Source organism: Accipiter gentilis, chromosome 1, assembly GCF_929443795.1.
Source record: "Accipiter gentilis chromosome 1, bAccGen1.1, whole genome shotgun sequence".
NCBI lineage: Eukaryota > Metazoa > Chordata > Aves > Accipitriformes > Accipitridae > Astur > Astur gentilis.
In genome coordinates this window covers 51,138,030-51,160,805 of record NC_064880.1, presented here as the reverse complement: position 1 = coordinate 51,160,805, position 22,776 = coordinate 51,138,030, and the positions used below count along the sequence as shown (strand labels likewise).

Here is a 22,776-nt window from a genome sequence, read left to right as displayed (position 1 = left end):
TTCTCAAAAGTGAATCCCCCTGCCTCCTTTTTGATCCTGTTTACTATGTACGCTTGATTAATACAACCGCATTCTGAGGCTACACATCAGCAACACCACATGCCCTGGTCCAACAGAAACCAGGGCAAAACATTTGGAATAGAGCCTTTTTCAGCTTTGCAGAAAAAGTCACTGCAAAATGCACCTACGTTGCGTACCAAACGGCACGTCTTCTGCTGCACCTCCACCTTTCTCGCCTTCCCTTTCCTGCGGCTGGTCCGTCTGTCCTCACTTGGGAGCTTTGATTTCACACATCTCCACCCACCGCATCCACCCTGCTCGCTCTGTAATCTTCAGGCGCTTTGTGATTTGTAAACCTGCGCAGCAGTTACGCTGTGCGGTTTCCCATCGTCCCTGGGCCGCCCCGACTTCTGTATTTTCTGCCGCTGACAAACCCACCTTCCATCCATCGCCGGGCCCCAGGGCACACGCTTCCACCCACCCCCCGTTTCATGTGGTCTGCGCTTTGGCATGTTGGCTGCGTGAGCTCCTCGTGCTCTGCCTGCTGAGCTCCGGTCATCAGCGCCCCGTGCCCTGCCAAAACCAAGTGAAATAATCCTGCTGGCAGGAGGATGGAGATAATTTTGCAGGGCGGCCGCATCCTTCCTTCGTTCCCCTCCCCGTGGCTCGCTTGTCCAAGTTTTGCCGCTGTAGACCTTCCGTGTGGTCACACTGGGAGGGTTGATGCTGTCCTGCTGGGTTGTATCACCAGGGGCATCCAGCTCAGGAGCTCCTGCTCTGCTTAACTCACTTATGAAAGTTTCCCAAGTCCAGATGAGTCCTGAGAAGTTCACACAAAGACGACATCCCAGCTGCAGAATCCGCGGCGCAGACAGTCTCTGCAGTCCCAGCCCTGACGCCATCAAAGATCGGGCTGGACCTGTCGGACACGCTCTGAAAAAGTCATAGACTAAAAGCAATCTAGAAAAGAAGCAGAGTGGCTATTTTGCTATCAAAGCAAAGCAAAAAAGTTAAGGACTGTCCTTGCTTCCCTGTGACTTAGTTGGCCAATTAGGAAATAGCTAACCTGGTTCACTTGAAATGTCGTATGCTATATAGCAAAGATATTAAAATTTTCCAGGTTTTCCCCTTCCTCAGATTGATTGATGCTGCAAAAGGACAGACAAAGCTTGGCCTAGATGAATTTTCAGTCTTTCTAAAGTAAATTTTGTATATTTAGTGAAATTGCATGCTGCTGATATGTATTATTGGCCTACAGAATGAGACAAACACACACACCCAAGGAAAAGGATTAACTGAAATAATGCCATTTCTAGGAATTAAAGTTATTGGAATTCAAGCTGAAGCCCATTTCCAATACGCAATCTTAATGTGATCTTCAGGGAGCTCTGAAATTATCATCTTCAAGTAAGTGATCTTTTCATGCAATTTTATTCTAGCACTATATCTAGGTATCTTCTCCATAACTTCTATGTCCACAAGCTTATTTATCTCCTTGCTAAAGTTCAAAATCTAATTTCCAACACAGGTTACTTACTGTAATAAACTGTACAAGCTTTAAAGTGACAAGTTGAAAGATACAATTTTTTAGAGTTATGAATTAATAGCCATATATGTCAAAGAAAGTGCCAACTTTTTCATATTTATAGATATATTATTGAAATGATAAAAAATGAACTGAGGAAAGAGAAAAGAAGTGAGGAGAACTACATATAATGAATCAAACATACTTAACAAGACATGTACAGACACTTTAGTGTGCATCTCTTTTATTACATTACATTAATCAAATTCTGCTAAAGACATCCATCTAAGCGAAGTGTCACAGTGATATTCTATAAAAACATTCTTTTGAAAAAGAGTCTTCCCTGACAGCAGTATCAGCTACACTGTCTTAAGTGATTGTCAGGACTGCATTACTCAGAAATTAAGAGAATTTATGTAAGTGCCTCGCGAGCTCCCCTGAAGAAAAAATAGTTTAATTGGAGCAAGTGTACAAACTCTGATAAAGGCTGGTAAAACACGGATAAGTGATTTAACTTAGAGAAGCATGAAGTGGGGGGTTTCCACTTCTTCCTTCTTTGGTTCACAGCACCAGCAGACTTTCTTGGTCTGGAAAGTCCTGGAAAAAAATCCTCCCCTCTGCTAAAATGGGTAGCAAGAGTATCTGTTCTAAATTATCCCGCAAGATCTGAGATCCCGCAGCTGAGATTTTGGGCGCACTTTTTTCTACATGTATTTATTTATTTATTCTAATGAGCTTACAAAGAGCTCTCAGGAAGGCAATGGAGGTTTCTTTGCTGTGCAGATGTGAGGCCCAGATGTGGCATGGCTTGGCACGGCCTGGCCCTGGGGAGCAGAGACCGTTCCGATAGATTGGGCAGGTGGCTCGTGTCCACGTGTGGGCTCACGGCATACGTCAGACCTGGCATGATCTTCTGCCTTCCTACTAATAGGCAGACACTGCAAACCAATGGGCTCATTAGAGGTAACTCGGTATTTTTATAACCTATTGTAGCTGTGCATTTCATAGTGGGTTTTATAATGGGTCTCCATTTGTTGCTTAAAAAAATATGACGTGGAATTAAAACTTTGGTTTAATTTTGGTGTTATTTCACTTCCTTTTTTAAAACTTTCTAACCCAGGATTTCTTGACTTTGACCATGCCTAGAAAAAATATGAGTACCACAATTCCCATCAAATAGTGAATTTGGATTACGAGAAGCTACTGTCAGACTCCAGCGCTGGTGAGCCACAGAGAACAAGGGGTGAAGGGTATTGCATCACTTCTCCTCCATTATTTAGATGCAATGGGATTCATAAATCCACGGAGGTGACATCCATTAGGTAGCATTAAGGTAGCACTGGTATTCCCACTCAGCGCTGGGCTTCCCGTTGGGGGGTTGATTTTACTCCCCTGCAAATCAAGGGAAAGCTCCTCAGGGTAATCCCTTAATGATGCGGCATCAAGTGTCAAAATATAAGACAAGGAAACAATTCACAGGGAACAGTTTTATCTAAATGATTCAAGGACAGATCACAAAAGCAATGATTTGCTGTTCCCAATTACTCACTAATTTCACCATCAAACTATTAGCCTGGATGTTATTCAAAACTCAAAGTCAAGGCTGCAAATGCCTAACACAAAATTCACCATTTGCATAACTTATTAACTGAAATATGTAATTCATGTGACAGACAGAACATCAACTTCAAACTGTGTTTTCAGCCACAACGAGAGCTGTTTGATCTACATGGGTTAGTTCAGGCATCTACTCAGGGAAAAAGCACGCACAAACACACACACACGCACACAATTTGTCAAACTAGTCGACGCAGTGCAATTTTGCAGTGAACTGTGTAAATACAGGAGAATTGTGAACACATCGGATCAAAATTCTGCCATGAATTCAAACTAATATTTACCGAACATCCAGTTCACTGTTCGCTCAGCTGCTCTTATCAATGTTATAATAAACTATAAATCCTAGCGAGCCCTGAGGCAACTTAACTGCTGTAGTGATGCTGGAGGGTGATTAGGAAAAAAACCTAAAGATAAGATCCATTGTTTTTTTCATGGTTGTGCACATCATTTTTCTATTTCTGATGCTTTATGTGTGATAATCTGAGCTTCCTCAGAGGTAAATTCTCATCTAATCATAAGTCCCCACACATCAACAGAACATATCCTATGTGGTCTAACAACAAAAAAACAGAGAGCAAGAAGTGCTTCATTAAGAACATGGATTTAACCTACTGTAAGCTCATTTTTAGGCTGCAACAAAAGCCCCGGAAAAGGTGAAAATTAAAAGATGCCACCTAAAGACCTCTCTAAAATTAGAATTACTTTTAATCTGCCTGAAAAAAAATCTGGATGGTGCTGACAGCTATGAAGATGGGGGCTATTTTTAAATATACATTATAACAAACAAAAGGAAAAGGTAGCCCTATTAAAAAAACAGGGCAGGTATCGTATTCTGCTGGTCAGCGTTTTACCTATATCACACAAAAATGTATTGACAGGGCCCATCCTGTGGCAGGTTTGATATATCCAACGTACAGGGACGGGATCCAGGGTCCAGCAAGGTTAGGGCGAGAGGAGGAAAGGCGCCAAGGGCAGGGGAAAAGGAGGTGCAAAGGGGTCACTTCTCATTTTGGTAGCCCCACGACTGCCAGAGAAGGGTCTTGGGTTTCAAAGGGATGTTAAAAAGACGTATTCTGGTCCATAACCGCTCACCGCAGCACTGGGTGGCAGGAGACATCTCCTCTCACTGTTTTTGGGTCGGAGCATCCCTGCCCAAGCTGGGTTTTCTGGCTTAGCCTGCTCCACCACAACCAGAGCAATAAACCAGGAGGACGAGGTGACTTAATATCAGATGACTTAATTCTTTCCCCCTTTCCCGGTGTTTCCACCTCTGTCCCTGCCTGGGTTGGCACTCCGGGGAGCCCACCCTTGGTTCTCGCGGGCCAGGGTGACCTTTCTCCTGGCTGTCCCAACGAGCCTCGTGTCACTCGCACGCGCGGCGGCTGCCAGGATCAGCCCCAGCAACTGGAATTTGCCTCCCTCTAAGTGACAGCTGCCATTTTAATGATCCGGCGGCGAAGGTGAATTTCATCTCAGGAGGCAGAGCGGGAATGCAAAAAAAAAAAAAAAAAAAGAAGGAAAAAAGAAGTGTTTCCACAAGAATCTCCTGAAGATCAGATGGCTAGGAAGCGATTTGGGGGTGAATTCTATATTTAAAAAAACATTTTTAGCCAATTTAACAGATAACCAGTTGCTATGTTGCACTGATGTATATTTATAACTCTGTTTGAGTGGATTTGTATTAAAGCCTCTGATTTTCAGTGGTTTTTAACACAACCCTACTCTTCCCTGTCCTCATCTGCCTGGTGAGATTGTCCAAAGACAGCCTCCTGCCAGACTATTACACTTTAAAAATCATTTCAGTGACTTTCCCCCTTGGTAATGAGATGGAGTGATTAGAAGAGCTTTCACAATTACCCCACCGTTTTCCTTTAAGACACATATGAAAATTCCTTCCCTTTCTCAGCCCTTGGCACGTTCAGAGTTACTGTTCCCACTCACAGCTGTCACTACCATGCAAACTTAATAAATTCCATCTATGCATGACTTACTTAGCTAACCTCCATCCACCAGAGATATACGCTTCTTACTCAGACAAGCAGGACAATAACATAGTAGAGCTTCAAAACAATAGCTCTCATGTTTCAAATATGTATAATATTGCAAGGGGCTTATCCCAGCCCTGGTGATCCTACCCTAACAGAAGGGAGCTTTTCTTTCGTACTATTTAACTTTTAGAATTTCTTTTTTTTTTTTTTTCTTGGGGGGGGGGGGTGATTTCTTTTTTTCAGTGGGGTTTTAGGGGGTTGGGTTTGGTTTGCTTTTTTTTTTTTTAATTGAAAAGTAGTTCGAAAATGCACAGGACAGCCATTTAGAAAGAGAGAGCTCTTCCAAAAACATAAAGGTAATTATAAAGGAAGAATTAAATAAAGGAAGAGGTAAAATGGACAGGGTTTCCCCCACTGAGCAGAACACACCCCAAAACACAAGCAGCCACGTTCTGACCTAACCCATCTTTGAAATTTCCAGTAACAAACGAAACCTCTGGAACTGTTGCAAATTTAAATCCACATAACCTGGAGTAAAATCTGGCCCTCGAACAATTTTGTTAGCAGCAAATTTGTCATGCGCGTTAAACCCTCCCCAACAACAGCCTCAGGTCACGTCAGCTGCGCCCCTGCACCACGCCGGATACCTTTCCCCTTTGCCACCTTGTCCGTCAGTAGAGCAATCAGCGCTTTTTGGAAGAGGTCAGCATTTTTCAGAATTAACACCGTAAGAGCAGTAATCATGCCTATGTTAAATAAATACTCCCAAATGCCAGGTAAAATGCACATCAGAGTGCATCAGGCAGCCACACAAGGTATCTGGAGGCAGTAGAACAAAGTATGCTTCACTTTGCATTAGAGCGGGCAAGCGTTGAAGCCTACGAGCAACAGAAAAATGCAGGATGAGTAATTTTACTAGGTGCTTCCTCGCAAGATTTCCTGGGGCCAAGCACTGTCCTGGCTTCCAACCTACGTAATTTTGATTAAATCAATAGCTGTTTATCAGTATGCCACAAAATGACAGGAGCCAGATGCAACAGGGTTGGATCCTAACACAGGTAAGGGAGCAACAGCGGCAGGGCTGCTAATGCTGGTAATTGCTAGGCTGATTAAATTGGGTTTGAGGATTGGTGCTGGAAAGGTCCATTCAAGCCTTTCGTTGTTCGGTTTCTCCTATCGAATGTCCTCTAGATCGTATTAAATGATGGATTTCCAGACAGATTTAGCCTACTATATATTGCCTAGGTGCTATGATACAGTAAATCCCGTGCGATTTTGAAAGCGTGAATCCAGAAGAGTAGGATTTGAAACAAGATGCAGACTATCAGAAAATATCTTTTCTTTTTGTTTATTTTATATCTGAGAGCTTTGGGGCACACTTGAAAACAAAGGGGCCACGAGAAGCAACGTTGGCTTGGAGCATCTCTTCCTCTGCTCGCCCTGAGCTGGCGATGGCAGTCTTGACCCGACTCTATGGACCACTGTCCTTGGACTCCAAAGCCTTGCTGCTACCAGACACGATCCTGCCGGGTGCCCCTGCTAAAGGGGGATCAGAGGAAGCTTGAGGGCATTCAGTGAGTTTGCAAGAAACCTGAACTTTTTCCCAGCCCAAAGCTTGCTTACGGTATCTGGCCTAATCTTTCAAAGACAAAAGATTGCACAACAAATGGGACGCACAAACGTATCAGAAAGGTGTAATGCATAACAAATACAGTTCAAAGATGTCATTTCTTGTAGCATATTCATACAATTAAATTCTATTATAGTCTCAATTTCCACTTGGAAAATGGATGTCATAAGAGCACGTATAAATTATTCACATCTTTACTAAATGAAGGGCTATCAAAAAATTGTCACAAGCTATCCATACACAGTATGACTTGAGACACAATTGACAATGTAACTAATATTTTTAATATCCCAGTTACTTTGTAATTACAAGAACACTGATATTTTACAGTACTAGTTCAAAGCGTGAAACTAGGAAGACTTGTAAATTTGGCGAAACCTGTGAGCTTGATCCCGTACCCTTTGAAAAACCCAGGCTAGAAGCGCACGGTGTTTTTATGGACCGGTGGGTACTTTTGGGTATGCGCAGAATGAAGAAATAGAGCCCCATAGTGGTTAATCCCCAAAGCTAAAAATAAAAACAAAACAAAACCCTACTGAAACCAAAGCCTTTTAAGCTGCTATCTCATATTTTAAGAGATTTATTAAAATGTTAATTATCTGAATAACATTATGCTTGAATACAAGGGGGAAAGGCATTTTGAAAATTGTGCGCTTTTTTAACTGGGAGGGTAATTCACAGATTTCTTCCAAAATGACAATTTCTTTTTTATTCAGCAGCTTGAACACTAAGTCAGAGCACTCTTCAGACTGCAAATATAGCAATTATCCCAAGTAATGCTTTGACACTGTTACCACAGGCAAGTGGCCAAAGTGCATCAGCAGTCAAAATATCTAAGCAAGTTAACAAGCTCCTTTTACTCTCAGCAGAGCAGGAGAAGAAAGGGAATCCAACCCCTGAGAAATGTTAAAATAAAGGAGAGAGAAAAGCTGCTGGTGTTTGTTAAAGAAAATGGTGTCACTGTCTCGGCCTGATCAAGGTGTAATATCTGAGTCCCTGACAGATGTCCCTGGCTGTGTGGGATGGGGAGGGCTCTTCCCGAGCATCTCTGCCGCGTGTCCCCAGCTAATGACTGGCTGCAGCCCACCAGGACCCGCCGTCAGCCCACACCTTGCTCCTTGGTTTGGTGCTCTTTCTCCTCTCTCTTTGCCCCATTTTTTTTTCTTTTTTTCTTTTTCAGCTCCATTTGCAAAATACCCCCACATGTACCATACAAAAGACATCTAAACTCATTAAGGAAATTCCCAAAGAACTATTAACAAATCATTTTGCTTCAGCCAGAGATATCAGATTTAATTAGGTGAGCGGTGTTGATGGGGTGCAAAAACAAAAGCCATCTCCTGTCTGAAAAGGTTCAGGTCCTATGTAGGCCCCATTCTTTCCTCTATGGCACAGACAATAATTGAGCATTTTTTTAAAGGACATAGGGATGAAAAGAGGACTCTGTCTCGCAGACAAAAGCTTTCAACTAAGATTTGTTTTCCTTTCTCACCAGGTGACTTAAAGGGAAAAAATCTTCAGCTGTAAAGAAATGGCTATAACCTACAGTGAGAACACAGCGACAGAGAATATAAAACAGCTCTAACAAGCATAATTTTTGCAAGCGATTAATCAAAATGTATTTAGCCAGTCATTTTCAATGATAATCAAAAGACCTGCTTAAAACAATAATCATTTTGCAATAATAACAGTTATGTTCATTCAAATGCAGGCAGGCTCCGCTGCCTGGAATGAAACATCGACGTTGGACCCTGCTACGATGCCCCAAAAGACTAAAGGGTTTCTCCGACTGGGAAATCACCAGGATGGAGCCTACAGGTTGCACAGATTAACGGCCTATACGGCATGGCAACGCAAAGTACCCGGGAGCCAAAGGTTTATTTTTCCTCTCTTGTTTTAAATCTTCGGGTTAATGCTATTTGTAGGTCTGGCCAGTTGTCATTTTAGGGCAGTGTTATCTGGGCGGGAGGATAATACCTCCGTGTTACTTGGTGTGTAATGGGAACGTTTTTCGAACGGGTTCCAGAGACTCCAGAGATCACGTACTGTCAAAGAATAGACTCATTCCAGTTTTTAAAATACATCTTCAAATTAAGAGGCTTAAGAAATACTAGCAATTGACAGATGCCTTTGTGGTACCAGCTATTACTCCAGACCTTTAAGCATATTCCTCATCTCTCCTTCCCTCTCATACTGAGATGAAAAAAAGCAAATCCCACGTTAGTCGTCAGCATATCACATCTGAAACCGCTCTGGGTTCTAAGAATATATCTTTATAATTCGAGGCTTACAAGGAGCATGCACCAATTAACACCGTGGAGCAAGCTTTTGATACAAATCATCATTAAATAAACACGCCGAAGCTTTTCAGAACCAGAAGCTACAAATGATAACAAAAGAAGTCAGCAGATCCAACGTGAAAGCGCAAAAACCTCCTCCAAAACGTACTCTGATGCCACTACACAAAAAGCAGCGGCTGGCAGAGCTGCCATAAGCAGAAAAAAAGGGGGAAAAAAGTTTAAAATCTGCCATTTTAATTTTTAATTGTTTGAAAACGTTTAACGGCGTATATTTTATGCCTGCGAGAGATAAGCGCTGCAGTCCAGGACAGGAAGAGTAACAGGACACGCTTCTAGTCCTGAAAGTCAACAAAAAATAATTTGGAAGTATTTTTAACTTATTTTATCTGAAGCCCTGACAGTTAATTTGGTGTGAAAAACTGCAACAGTAGAAAACAGATGTTAAGGGGCAAGCATATAGTTAAGGTCAAAACAAACATAAAACACAGCTTCCATTTCTAAGGGAGAAAAAAGATTTGTCCAGCAACAGGTTTTATGCTAAACCTGCTTTTTTATTGTTCTGCTTGTGATATCTGTAGACTACACAATGCAATACTGTCTGCTATAGTGCAATACCTCTCAGCACTAGTAATTTAAGACTTTCTTCTCTGTAATACACTAAACCATCATAACCTGTCTCTTCCTATTTAGTTTAACCTACAACCACCACATACTGATTTGGCTGTGTGTGGCTTTCTCTATTGCCATTTATTACTCCGCTCGACTCCTGAAATTCTGTTTGCAATTTAAGGCCACAAATTAGAAGCGTAAGTCATCTGTTTCCTATAATCCCCCTGTCAGGGCTGGAATCACATTTGGAGCTCAGCACCAAGCGCGGTCCTGGGCCGGCGCTGCCGCCCCGATTGGCCACGCGGGCTAAAAGCTGCGTTGGGAATAAAGAACAGGCAACCCGGCACAGGGCTGGAGGCGGCGCGGCGAGGGGAGAGGGAGAAGCCAGCCGGCTGCGCAGGAGAAATAAATACTGGTTTACAACCGTAACCTTTTGGAAATACTCTAACCGAGTGACGGGGGATTGCTAGGGGGGCTTTTTTTTTAATATTTATTTATTTATTTATTTAAAGCCATCTCATAGGGATGGTTATAACTTACTCGTTCAATACGAATCTTGGACGAGTTCTGCCACCTTTGTCATGCAGCGCATTTTCTCAGTGCTGTCTTTTGCTGTCCTAATTAACTGTTTTCCCCCCACGCGGCAGGCGCTATATGGAGCTAAAATGGAGATTTTAACGCACCGACTCCATTTTTCTCTTCTTTTCTGTAATTATTCTAATGAGTCTATGCGTTTGTTCCTTTGATGCCAGTGGAAAATGATTTTAAGTGTGTAGATAAGAAATCTTAAAAGTGGATCCTTTTTTTTTCTCCTGACAACAAAACCTTAGTTAAAATAAAAAACCAATTCTTTCATGCAACATTTGGGCTTATGCCCACAATTTGAATATTATTTTCAGTCCTTTAAGACATCTCAATAGTAGTTCCTGACCACCACTGATAGGAGCAAAAATCAGTCAGTATTTCTTACTTTAGATTATTTTAAACTTTCTCTTTATTGCACTGTGAGTGAGACAGCGTATCCTGTCACATTCTGAAAAGAGCAAGATAAAGCATCTCTAAAGAGCCCAATTCAGAACAGCAGTCAGTGGGGAAAATACCTCTAGCTAATGGCAGCCCAATGGCAGAACTGCTCTGCTTTGAGGTGGGGTGGGAGTAAATAAATAAAAAAATAAAACTAGATTCCATGAATAAAAATTCCTCTAACTGACTCACAGTTACCAATAGATATAGTTTTACATGGGCTTTGAACTTCTAGCAAGCAAATCAGCTTGCTTTAAGGAGCATACTCTGGTCATGTAGTCAGCCAAATGCTGAATTTTGCAGCGTGATCCAGGCTGAGTTGCAGCAAATATTTTTTCCCTTGGATTTAAGCAAAACAATAAAAACCTTATAATTTTTGTTTAAGTTAGAGGAGTCCTAAAAAAGAACATTCCACTGCTCTTTGTGCTTCTGTAACTTAAAAATTGGCTGTGCTTTTAAGTGAAATTTGGCAGGCTGTTAGTCTACAATGTGACTAGGATATTTGGACATAACAAAATTGGCCAAGATATGATATTTTAAATGGAACTACTGTTCATGCAATTTCCTAAGTTTTTTTTTTTTTTTTTTTTTTACTATGCATTTGGTATTACAGTTTTATACACACAAATAAATACGTATTATGAGTCCATAATATACAAACGCAAACTATTGTCAAGATGCATTTACAGCGTGTACTGTGATGATTCCTGAGCAAAAAGGCTCTCTCATAATAATGAATGCCCATTATTATAAATAAGCACACAGTAGAAATAACTCATGGCACACAAAAGCACACGCAAACCACTTGGTTTGTTCCAGAGCTCAGACACCAGCGCTACTATTGCCGAGCTCTGCGTTGGAAGAGCAACTGGAGTCCTGCCATGGAAATGAGCAGCATGCTAAGGAGCAGATGTTCCTCTTTGGAGGGGTGAGGGGGGGAAGTCTTGCACCAAAATGTTGGTGGCCCCTTCTGGGTTTACGAGACAACCCAACTGCTGAGATGCTGCCCTGAAACTCCGATGGACCCGTCTACTAAAAATCTGGAAGCTGTAGGAGGTGAGCCTACACCAGCACTTAAAAAACATTTTGGAAGTCATATTTAACTACAGGTTTAAACCTATGTCAGGGGCCAGGAGGCTTCTTTCCCCTCACCGAAATTTCACACGCTTCCAGGTTCCCAGAATAACGTGCACGTCAAAAAATACACTGACCATCTTGCTCGGTGGAGAGAGGGTTTGCGCGTGCCAGGTTCCACACAGACAGACACATGGTATAAAGTCAAATTGGCCATTGCTTTTATTAATTACCAATTGAACCAAACTGAGCAACTTAACCCCAGGCCTGGAAGCTGTGCCAGCTCCACTGTGAGCTACGCCACCGCACAACCTCCCCCAAAACCAATCAAAGCGAGCACGGCTGCCTTGCACCTCGCTCCACCAACACGCACGACACAGCCCCAAACCCTACAACGCGGCTCCGCAAGCAAGAAAAACCTCTGCTGCTCTACTGTGTTCACTCTCGCGCTGTAAAAATTAAAGAAAAATTGCATTCATTTTGCTTGTCCCAGGATTATGAATTAAAAAATGATTTGCCACATGACCAATGCAACCATATTTTACGTAGTAGCACGCAAACTGCATCCCAAAACGCATTATGCATTAAAATACATGGCAGCAATCTCAGATGCAAGTTACAGGCCAGAGTGGTGTAAAACCACTGTATAGCGAATAAATGAAAATATTCCAAAGGCCACCTGGGAAGCTGGTAGCAGAGGCAGGTGCAGGAATCGTGTGGTTTCAGGGCTCCAGCTCAGGCCATCGCACAGCATCGAGAGGGTATGAAGAGCTCTGGAGTAGAAATCGGAATCGTACGCGAAGCAGAGCACCTGGAGAAGACAGGGGAAATGCCCTTGGTTTCAAAGACACAGAAAATAGGGAGCTGAACCACTATAGCACAGTAGCCCAGGAAGAAAAGAGGACATAGAAATGGCTGAAGCAATATAGGAAGTTGGAGAAAAAAAAAAGGAACCTGACCTGCGGCCAAAGACCGAGATTAGCTTTCAGTAATCACAATCTGGTGCTTAGCTTACGCTTCCTAAAAACCAAATCAGACCGACCTGTAGTCCTTAACATGAATTCCAACACCCCTTGGGGACTGCTATTTGGAATAAACTGGAGGGAGCGCACGAGCGGTTTTAAATTAAGAACGCAGATTTGTACTAAAAAATGTGGCTTTGACTTAAGAAAGAAGTTTTGAAGCAGAGCCTAAAATCACCTGCGGACAGAAGTGCTTTTGTCCTGTTCCTTGGAGGGCAGAGGGAAACGGGCAGCGAGGAGCGCTGGCTGCGGCAAGAAGGCGAGCCTTTCGTTCTTCTGCGCTTCCCAGGTCCTACAGGAAACATCCCAAATCCACACAATGTTCCCGAGTGCTACATTTTGCCTATGGATCTCCAAGCAATCTGACAGATGTGTAAATTCACACCGAGCCAAAAACTGCCCCGGGATAATACAGCTGTGCATGCTAAGGAGTGCAAGTTATTCCAGCATTAACTTGTGGACAAAAAAAAAAAAAAAAAAAAAAAAGTCATTTTAACCCACCTTTTGCTTCCAGGTGTACAGTTGCCTGAGGTCATCTGGGGCTGATTTCATGCCATTGTGGCCAAATTGACCCTTTTTTTGCCCATTAAAAACTCAAATGCAAAGAGGATGGTTTTCTTCTTTTTTTTTTTTTCTTTTTTTTTCTTTTTTTTTTTTTGCTAATAGAGTGAGTGTTTAACAGGCGATGCGAGGATGAGCAGATTTTCTTAAATGCCAAATGTTGATGGATACACAGTGCAGATACACTAGTATCATAGGCTGTAAATGTCACTTAGCCTCAAGAATTCCTCTGTCCAACACTGTTATAACAAGGTGCTTTTGAAATTGCAACAGGATTTACACCAGAGAGGTGTGAATCAAGGATACATTTTTTTACCCAGTGATAGCTCATCAGCTTGTTACAGAAACCTGGCATGGTTTAGGCAAAGCTAGATAGTTACTCAAACCCACAGTGATTTACAGGGGTTGCTCTTAATGCTTTCAAAAGGAGCTATTACTGCATGTCCCAAAAGTAGCTTTGAGCATAATAGTCTAGTTTGTGATACACTGACCAAAGTAGCCAAACAATCCGGAAGATATTAATTACAGACAGAAAACAGATTGTTCCTAAAGATACAGTCTTACTCTGTCTTTTCATGGAAAAGCTGTTTCTGAGTAGGTGAAGCACACAATAATTTGCTTTCCAAACCAATCGAAACATACCATTAATAGGGGCACACCAACATTCACCGGACAAAGTTATTAACCCCACAGTAATCATTGGATAGTCATAATGCAGTCTTATAATAGCTGAAAGATTACAAATTTGGAGGCGCAATGCAGTAAAGAAGGGTTGGAAAGAAAAATAAGTGCTATATTCAATGAATTCTCAGCGGCTATTACTTCAAATCAAAAACTTTGGTTTTCCAGACACCCTACATCAATATATCAAAAGATACTCAGAAAAGAAGTGTCATTTTCAGGCCTTTGGGATAAGGGGAGAAGAAAGAGAGAGAAGAGGAAATATATCCCAGTGGTAAAAGCATCAGATGAGAAATCACCTGTAACCCTCCTTGCTGTGTTACCTTTACTCCATCCGCAAATTCTGTGGGGAGGGAAGGGAGATGGACTGATAACGCTTCCTTGCCCTTGAGGATGTAATTGAGGCTCCACTACATTAATGCTTGTAAATCACTGTTAAATATCCAAGTGACCAAGCAGTTATTGCGTAGGACTAGGGGGCCTGCAGCATAATTTTTCTTTCCCTTTGGTTCCTCTGAAGGTACTTTATTATAGATCTCTGAGTTTGCAAGTCCCCGGGCTTGTGGAGCCAAGAACAAAGTAGTGAGAAACTACTGTTCAGAGTGCTTGTCCTTTACTGACAGCAGATATCTCAGCCCTCCCCATATCCACGAATTAACGGTGGCAGAAACAGCTTGAAGATGGGTCCTCCTTGATGGGCAAGATGTTTACAGTGACTACGTACAGCACAGGGTTCTGGGATGCCTTGCTAGCACAGCACCAGTGATCCCCACCGAAATCTAAACACGCTCAAGATGGATGTATCCTAAGGACATCGAGTTTCCCTTCTCTTCAATGTATACTGAACATTTCTGTTTCTAATCCTTTTCCGATGCTAACCTGGAGACAATGCAGACCAATTTGCTGCTGGCTTTCCAGAGTCAACCGAAAGGCTGGCTGAAACGGCACTGCGAAGAGGTCTGCAGATCTCCTCATTCACTTCAATACGGGAAGATTGCTACCGAAGGGCCGACTGTGCACAGCTTCGTACGGCTGCTCTCCATGCCGGGCCACCTCATGAGAGCTCTTGGAGAACCAGGCGGCACACGCCACGTCGTGGCATTTCACCGGCGTGGTGGCGTGTGCCATAAAGCAGCACTGAACGTGCAAGAACACACGCCAAAAAAACCATAAAACTAGAATGCTCGTTACTTTCTCAAACACAAGGTTAAAAGTTGCATTTGCATCACTTTAACCTACAAAGCACAACATCGCTCATGATGCTTCATGGGCTTATTCCCATAAAACTTGATGCAGGAGCAGTGAAGGTAGTTCCATTTAATAAGATAATAAATGGTTTTGAATGACCTAAAGTGATGCTCAGGTTACAGCATGAGAACTAAATTCCAAGAGGAAAGCCACAGATGGGAGCAAAAATCCCCACAGATTGTCCTCAAATATTCGGATAGCTCTCTCTTGGGCTCCTCAACGTAAACAAACCAAAACTCCACTGTGGCTACTCAATAAGGAATTTAAAAGGCAAAATATTCTCTGATCATATTTTTATGAATAACTTTCCCTATTGATCACCTGTCTGTATTTAATGCACAAGAATTCCTTCACTGAGATCTTGATTCTACAAAAAACTCTGCATTTTAATGTGAATTCATATTTAAAACTGCACTGTGGGCAAATGCCTTGTTGGAGGACTGGGAGTGAATCTCTCCCCAGACATTGAGTCTCCCTCGTGATTTAGGAATATTTCTCCCTGAACCCATCTACCTAACCTGGGCAGCCTCTGCTCACTACACCGATGGCAGAGCAGGTCTCCATTCTGTCTCACCTCTGCCTTCCCTTACTGCTTGTTTATCTCGTAAACCATTTAAATCCTTATGTCTGTCCACATGGCCTTCCTGATCCCCCTCGGGCATCTGTCAGCAAACCAATCCAAAATTCCCCTCGTGTTCTTTGCCTCTGCCAGGTTTCCATACCCTACATCAGGGTGAGCAAATTTTAACGGAGGAGATGTGATCTCGAAGCGATTAATATCTTTCGGGGTTACCCAAGAGCAGCTCCCATCCTTGCAACACCCTTCTGCACTTCGCCCTTGGGGTGACTGTTGTCCCCCAAGCATTCATGGGTCTCACTCCTTTGCTGTGCTCAGCCAAACTTCTCAACCCTTGTCAGGGTCAAATTCTGTCACCTTTGGGATTTCAATCATTATTCTCCCCAGTGCCAACTCCTTTCAGAGGAAACAAATACATTGTACGAAGGGGAGAATGAAGAAGAACACCCGGCTTTTCATTTTATTGATATATATGAATGTAAACAACTTCAAGGACCTCTGCTTAGTGAAAGTGTTATTTGTCTGCTCTTTTTTATACAGATAATTTCAGACTTTGTGAACTTTTTGAATCGTTTTTTATCTTCAAGACTAGAAAACTAAAAAGTATAATGTTAGATGACCTGTAAAATTTTCTACAGATGAAGAAAAATGTGCTAACGGACCTCACAGCCTCAGATAACTGAAGCAGATTTCTTAAATTAGACAAAGCCTAGTGTTAATGACAATACTTACTGCCTAATCCAAAACCCAAAGTATGTTTCTCCCATGATATGTAATCCATAATAAATGTTTAAACAATCTATGCGATTTCCAAAGTCCAGGAAAACCTCTCAAATGAGTTTCATCTCTAGGCACCTCCTCGACATGGAACAAGATCTTCTGTAAATGATTAACACCAGCCCTCATTCCATTGCACTCATCTTCTGGCAAGCCGCATGCTCCACTTGCTCCGGTGGCACAGAGAAGCCAACCCGTAGGAAACGGGTCTGTTGCAGTTTACAACGTCTTTTAGCATGGTAACAGTAAAACCAAGAATAGCTTTTTAAACCAGAGTCACATTTACATATGTATTGATTCTTTTCCCTTTTGTAGGGGTGGTTAATGCAATCTGATGAGCTGCATACCGAATATTTGAACACTATGACAATCTGCTTTGTAGGATATGTATGTGATAACTTGGATGCCACTAATGTAATTTTAAATGTTTACAGCATGCCAAAACATCTGACAAATTTTGTACCTTATTTCAAGAGGATTTGGCATTTTTCTGTGCTGGTTTCTTCAAACATACATAGCAGATTCACTTACTACTGAAGTGCAGCAACCTCTAGCTCAGCACGTATTAACTCTTTCACAGCACAGGACAATGCACTATTACTTTGCACTGGAAGTGAAAAATATTGTATCCAATTAAAATTGCATGGAAAATGAATGCAGGCAAAATTTAATTACTTAAATTGGAATTTGTCTAGGACATAAAGGCTAACACCCATACGGTTTTCTAAAAAGGCATAGTCCCTATAATGGCCATATTTAATATTTTATATATGACCTAAGGTTAAATCTGAAAGATCTGCTATAGATCAATTATAAACCACTGACGTATCCTTGAAAAAGAAGAAAACAAGTAGTTTTCTAGTAGCACTGAAGAATGTTACAAAACATCAAAGACCTTGCCCTTCTCTTGATAATATAGAAATCAGGCACTGATGGAAAAAAGCTCTCACGATCACAAAGTAATGAAACAGTAATGAGCATAGCAGTCGTCTTCTCTGCTACCTCATTACAATACATGGTATTGTGGTGTGTTTGCCAACCTTTGAGAGAAAGGGAAAAAAGGCTGACATGTCTACCCAATATCATTTTGGGTAGAAAAAAATTAATTAATGTAAGACTATTTTATTTCTTCTTGAGAATAATCATCTTCCAAAAATTGCATTCTTGATTTAAATGTTCATGGATGAGGTTGTTAGCTTAGCCACATCACCAGAGGTTGACTGTCACTTAATTGTTAAAGTCGCAACAAATTACCCCAAGAGGAGGTGGTCTAATGTAACTTTACTCATATAATTCCATGCTGAGAACCCTTTTTCTCTTCAAGATATGAGCACGAGGCAGAATTTGTTACCTATGCCCTACTCACCTTGAATTGAATGTTATTTTTCAGAGGTCCACTGAATTCGGCATAGAAGAAATTGTGGCGCTCGCAGAGAAGTTCATACGAAAGAGTTAATGCACTTGCAGCCACTAGACACAAACACGAATCTTTGCAAGTCCTGCTGTAATGCGGCTCCCCTGATTGCCTCAAAAAGACAAATTTCTGTTACAACACGGAAACATTATAAACTAAATTCACCAGAGTCCCGTTGTGCCGTAGCTAGAGAATATGATTCCTGTATTAAGTGCTTTTAATTTCAGTGTTTGGGAGCTGGTTTAAAACCGTCTGCTAATTTGCGGCGCTGTAACAGTCGCACTCTTGTTGCTGCAATCAGAGGCAGAACTTCTTTAATGTGCCTCTTCTCATGCCACTTTGCTCAGCAGTAAGCCTGGGCAGCTCTCCACCTGTCCTGGTAAATAAATCAGCTGTGTGAAGTCTCCAACAGGTGAATTTGTCAAGCTTTGATATACTCCTGATACGAGTGAAATCCTCCCGTGACAGGTGATGCTCAACCTGGTTTTACTTCCAGGTCCCCCAACCCATCTCTCTTATTTTCCAGGTCACCATCATCCTTCTTCATTGCACCAACATGCTCTTAAGACGCTGACCCTCAGGAACCCAAAACTTCAAAATCACTGAGATTTTGCTCTTGCAAAATATGTTTGATGGCACCGCACTCCTGTCCTGCAGGCTTGCACAGGACCATGTGTTCAGCATCGTCCCTGCCACTGGAAGCATTGCAGAGCACAATGAACGGGTCCACCTTTCTCATCGCCAACTTGCAAAAATAGCAGACGGTTGTCCTAGGTCCCGACCACAATGAAATACTTGAAAAACATCCAATCGACCAAATATCAAAAAACTTACTGTGGGGAACATGAAAGAAATTTCAAGCGGATGAGGTCCCCTGCTCCTCTGCATCCCATCAGCTAAAGAAAAAGTCACAACATCGTTGAAGGTTGCATGACGTAATCTGGCACAAGGTGGTAAATATTGAAGGCTTGGGAAAAAAAAAAAAAATCTTTAAGTTCAGTACTCAGTAGTAGATATTTCACCAGAATTTATTACAGCAGGTGGAAGTAGGGTAGATGACAATGACCCGCAAACCATAAACTTGTAGGTATACTTTTTTCCCGTGGAAGTGAATTATTTTTAGGTAGTTTAACATATCTCTGATTGTAATTACTACGCAGACCAAGATCACCCTGAACATTTGACCCGAGTTGTTCCATTTCTTTGTTTAAGAACAGATTTACTTGAGGCTGGTGCAATATGTGAAAGGAACTCGGCTCCACTGTTGGGAACAAAAATGGATTATTAATTAATTATTTTTTTAGAAAAAATTACTATTGTATCAGAATCTTAAAGTGAGGCATTTTTCTGTGTCAGGAAATGCTTTTTAAAATTGCATCTTCAAAATAAATAAAAGTGAGAAAGAAAAAGAAATCATTCTTCTTCAAATTGAAACCAGCATAAAATATTACCCCAAAAGACCTGGGCTGATTTCTTTATAAATGAGCACAACATTAGAACCATGGCAAAGGCAAATTGGCCTACAAGAAAACTGACAGCTTTATAGCCCCTGCCTCTGATTGAAATGTTGGGAAATCTCTTGGCAATTCTCCCAGACATCCAGGTAGAACAGTGAGTTCACTGATTATGTTAACTAAAACAATCTGCCTTTGCACAAACGCACCTCGAGCCCAGCCAAGTGTGAAGGCTTATCAACATGCCAGACCAAAAAAAAAAGACCTATTTACCTGCGGAGAACGGCTAAATGATGGGGCCCTGCAAAACAACCCAGGGACATCAGCGTGCAGGGCTTTTTTTTATTATTATTTTTAATATATAGCTTAAATGAAGGCAATGAGCCCTCGGCGGGACCGCGTGGGTGTTAAACAAGAGCACAATTCCAACTGATGTGTTTAAACACCGGTAGTAATCATTAATAACAAGAAACACCATCCTAAGGAGCGTGGTATTAAAACACATACAGACAGGGAGAATAAACTTATTTCTGGGAGAAAGAGGCTCAACGTAGTCCTCATTCGTTATCTTTTCAGCTGGCTGCGGCATGGAGGAAGCGCTGCCAGGACACGGGCGTCCCGCTCACGGGGCAAAGAAGGGAATTGTTTATGTTTTCTAAGGGGGGAAAAAAATGAGAGCCATAATAAACCTAAACAATAAAGATTACAAAAAGAAACAACGCTGTTAAGTGGCAATCTTTTGAGGTGAATGCATAGCTGAATGTTATTTTAAACAGCACATAACCCAGGGAATTATGATGTTGTTTACACAGGCCTGTCTTTTGGAATCTGTATATGTTTAGAGTTTGGTTTGTTACATGTCTTGGTTAAGCTCTCCAATATGTCTGTCTGTCTTCTGAAAAAGAACTCGATGCTGCTCTAAAAGTTAGCTCCAGCAAGTTGAAAACAGGGAGAAAGTACCTTAAGTAATGTCCCTTTCCCCAGAGATGTCCTTGGTAGCAGTCAGTAATGCAATCAGATATCTAGGGTTAGTTCGATTGCCTGCCAAAACATCACTCATGTCTATTAAAGCATCCTGAAAAACACCATTACATCAATTCCAGCAACGGCATAATTATTCTTCTTTCTGGAATGTCTTCTGATGTGACTCACCCTGCCGGCGTGGGATTTCACTGGAAAACGGCTGTAGGAATGTCCCAGCGGCTGCGGGGTGGGGTGGGGGCCGGCAGCAAGATGCTCTCACCCCAAAACTCGGAGGATGCCCAGGACGGTGGCTGGATGCGCCACGCGGTGACACCCCACCGACAGCTTAGACACAACCCCCTTTCCCAAAGACATGGAACCCCAACATGCATCTTCTGCGCTTATATACTGAATTTTGGCAAAGCAGATTTTTGCTATGGCAAACCAAGGCAAAGCACCAGCAAGTATATCTTTGCTGAATAACTTGGGTTTCTCCTTAAAAATGCAGGCGGCAAGCTTCTAGGAAGCACAAGGCGTAGTTACAGTAGCTTATGTATTAATGAGCATGTTTGTGCACTCTAAGTCATTCAGACTGCAGTTATCTTAGGATTTTCACGTAGGCAACGCAAACCGCACCTCCTTAGTCCACGGTAATGTGACTGCCACTGGGATTGTAGTTTGTGCATCTTTAGGAACAGAAGGATTATTGTGGTCCTATGTTTCGAGAGTTAACAAAAATATATAGAAAATCTGTGTGAGAAATTCTGGTTTTGATTACACTAGTGTAAATCCCAGTTTCTTTGATGTCAATGGATCGTCTAGCTCAACACTCACAGAACAGAGGAGAATTTGGCCCTCTGCCTCCTCCTTTAATCTTTCTAACAGAAAAGTTTAACTTGATGAAATTCGGCTTCATTGCAGGAATAATACTGGCCAGAATAATGCAGTATTACTTTTTCATTTAAGAAGAATGAAGAGCATTTGACATTATCACTAAATAGGCAACTAGATCAAAAGTCATCTTTAAAAGAGCTACATGTAGATGATTTTTACCAGGAATGCAGAAAAGAACAAGTGCCATTGCTAAAAAAAAAAAAATATATATTTTTTGTTGTTGTTGTTGTTTAGTATGAACATCCAAACTGTTCCTATCCAGCTCCGTGAAGTTGTGGCAACACTAACAGACTGGTGATGAAGACCTGGCTTCATTGAAACCAGTCAAATTCCCAGCAACTTCAAAGTTTGTGTCTTTCAAGCTATGTTCTGCTTGCTAAACATCAGAGTCCACACCAACGAAAAAACAAACCATTTACTCAGCTATCAGATAGATCCTAATGTCACAATCAAAATGACAGTATGGGAAAGGCTCTTGAAACAGACCCTTCAAGCATCCTCACACAAGGAAAAAATTATAAACGAAATGCTGAATAGTCATTTTCATTGCTCTCCTAGACATGAGGACAAATGTGACATTCCTCTCCATCTGCTGTGGGCGTGCCTGTTTGCTGCTGGTTATTAGAAAAAAGCCCTTCTAAAATTTCGCTCCTACCTTCAAGGAAGATTTGTTAACAAATTAAGAAGAGAATTCTGGGGGGGAAAAAGTGCGCTTTCACTGCAAGATTAGTATTAACAGGGTATCTTCGTTAGGAAAGTAGTCAAGCTGGAACGTCACCAGTTTGCATGTGAGGATACTCTGCCATGTCACAGAGAGTAAATAAACATGACCTGGAGGACCCCTCTGCAACCAGAGAAGATGCTATTAAGAGTTCATATTTTGGGGGTCTTAGCATATGGAAAGTGCCATCAGTCTGAATACCTATGCCGGCCTGAAAGCTGTCTCTCAGAGAGGCACAAAGAGCTATGTTAGAGGATTTGGAGACGGAATTTGACAAGGGTGGTGACGGGAAAAATACTTCTTCCACTGGAAGCCTGAAGTAACTCCTTCTGCATCTTCCCATATTCGTTTTATCACTTCTGCCCTCCCCAAAAGCTTTTTGCCAGGGTCAGAGCTGTGAGGCCAAACCATTAGCCCTGTCCCATCCACAGGGAACAAACTTTCCCCATGAAACAGCTGGTTGAACAAAACCTCGTCCCCCCCAAATTTCACTCATCATCCCCCTACAAGGAGGAAGGTCATGACCAGGCCGTCAGCAGGTCCAGGCTTGGCCTGTTCGTTACAAAAAAGCCATAGGAGAAGTGAATGTGATTAGACCCATTTTATCAATGAAAAAATGGAGGCAGAGAAGCATGAAGTTTTCATACTTTTCAGCAGGATATCGTCATGCATTTGGCATTTATCACAATTTAATC

General features: G+C 41.9%; 1 protein-coding gene across 12 annotated transcripts in view; it reads right to left on the bottom strand.

Moving 5' to 3' along the window:
- Positions 1-1,495: 1,495 nt before the first annotated feature.
- The window catches only part of LOC126044944 (uncharacterized), a 40,744-nt gene continuing 19,463 nt past the window's right edge, over positions 1,496-22,776 (bottom strand). For 5 of the 12 annotated variants that reach the window (XR_007507846.1, XR_007507852.1, XR_007507853.1 and 2 more), the window contains 2 exons: positions 12,970-19,310; positions 1,496-12,580 (listed from right to left, as the gene is read on the bottom strand). Coding sequence is in view for 2 of the 12 variants with exons in the window: in XM_049815391.1 (XP_049671348.1) it covers positions 6,487-6,672; positions 12,449-12,580; positions 12,970-13,083; positions 18,002-18,161; positions 18,884-18,945 (654 nt within the window). In the remaining 10 variants the exon portion in view is untranslated. The remainder of the gene's footprint in view (positions 12,581-12,969; positions 19,311-22,776) is intronic. The other 7 variants (XR_007507856.1, XR_007507847.1, XR_007507841.1 and 4 more) reach the window with 5 other exon arrangements.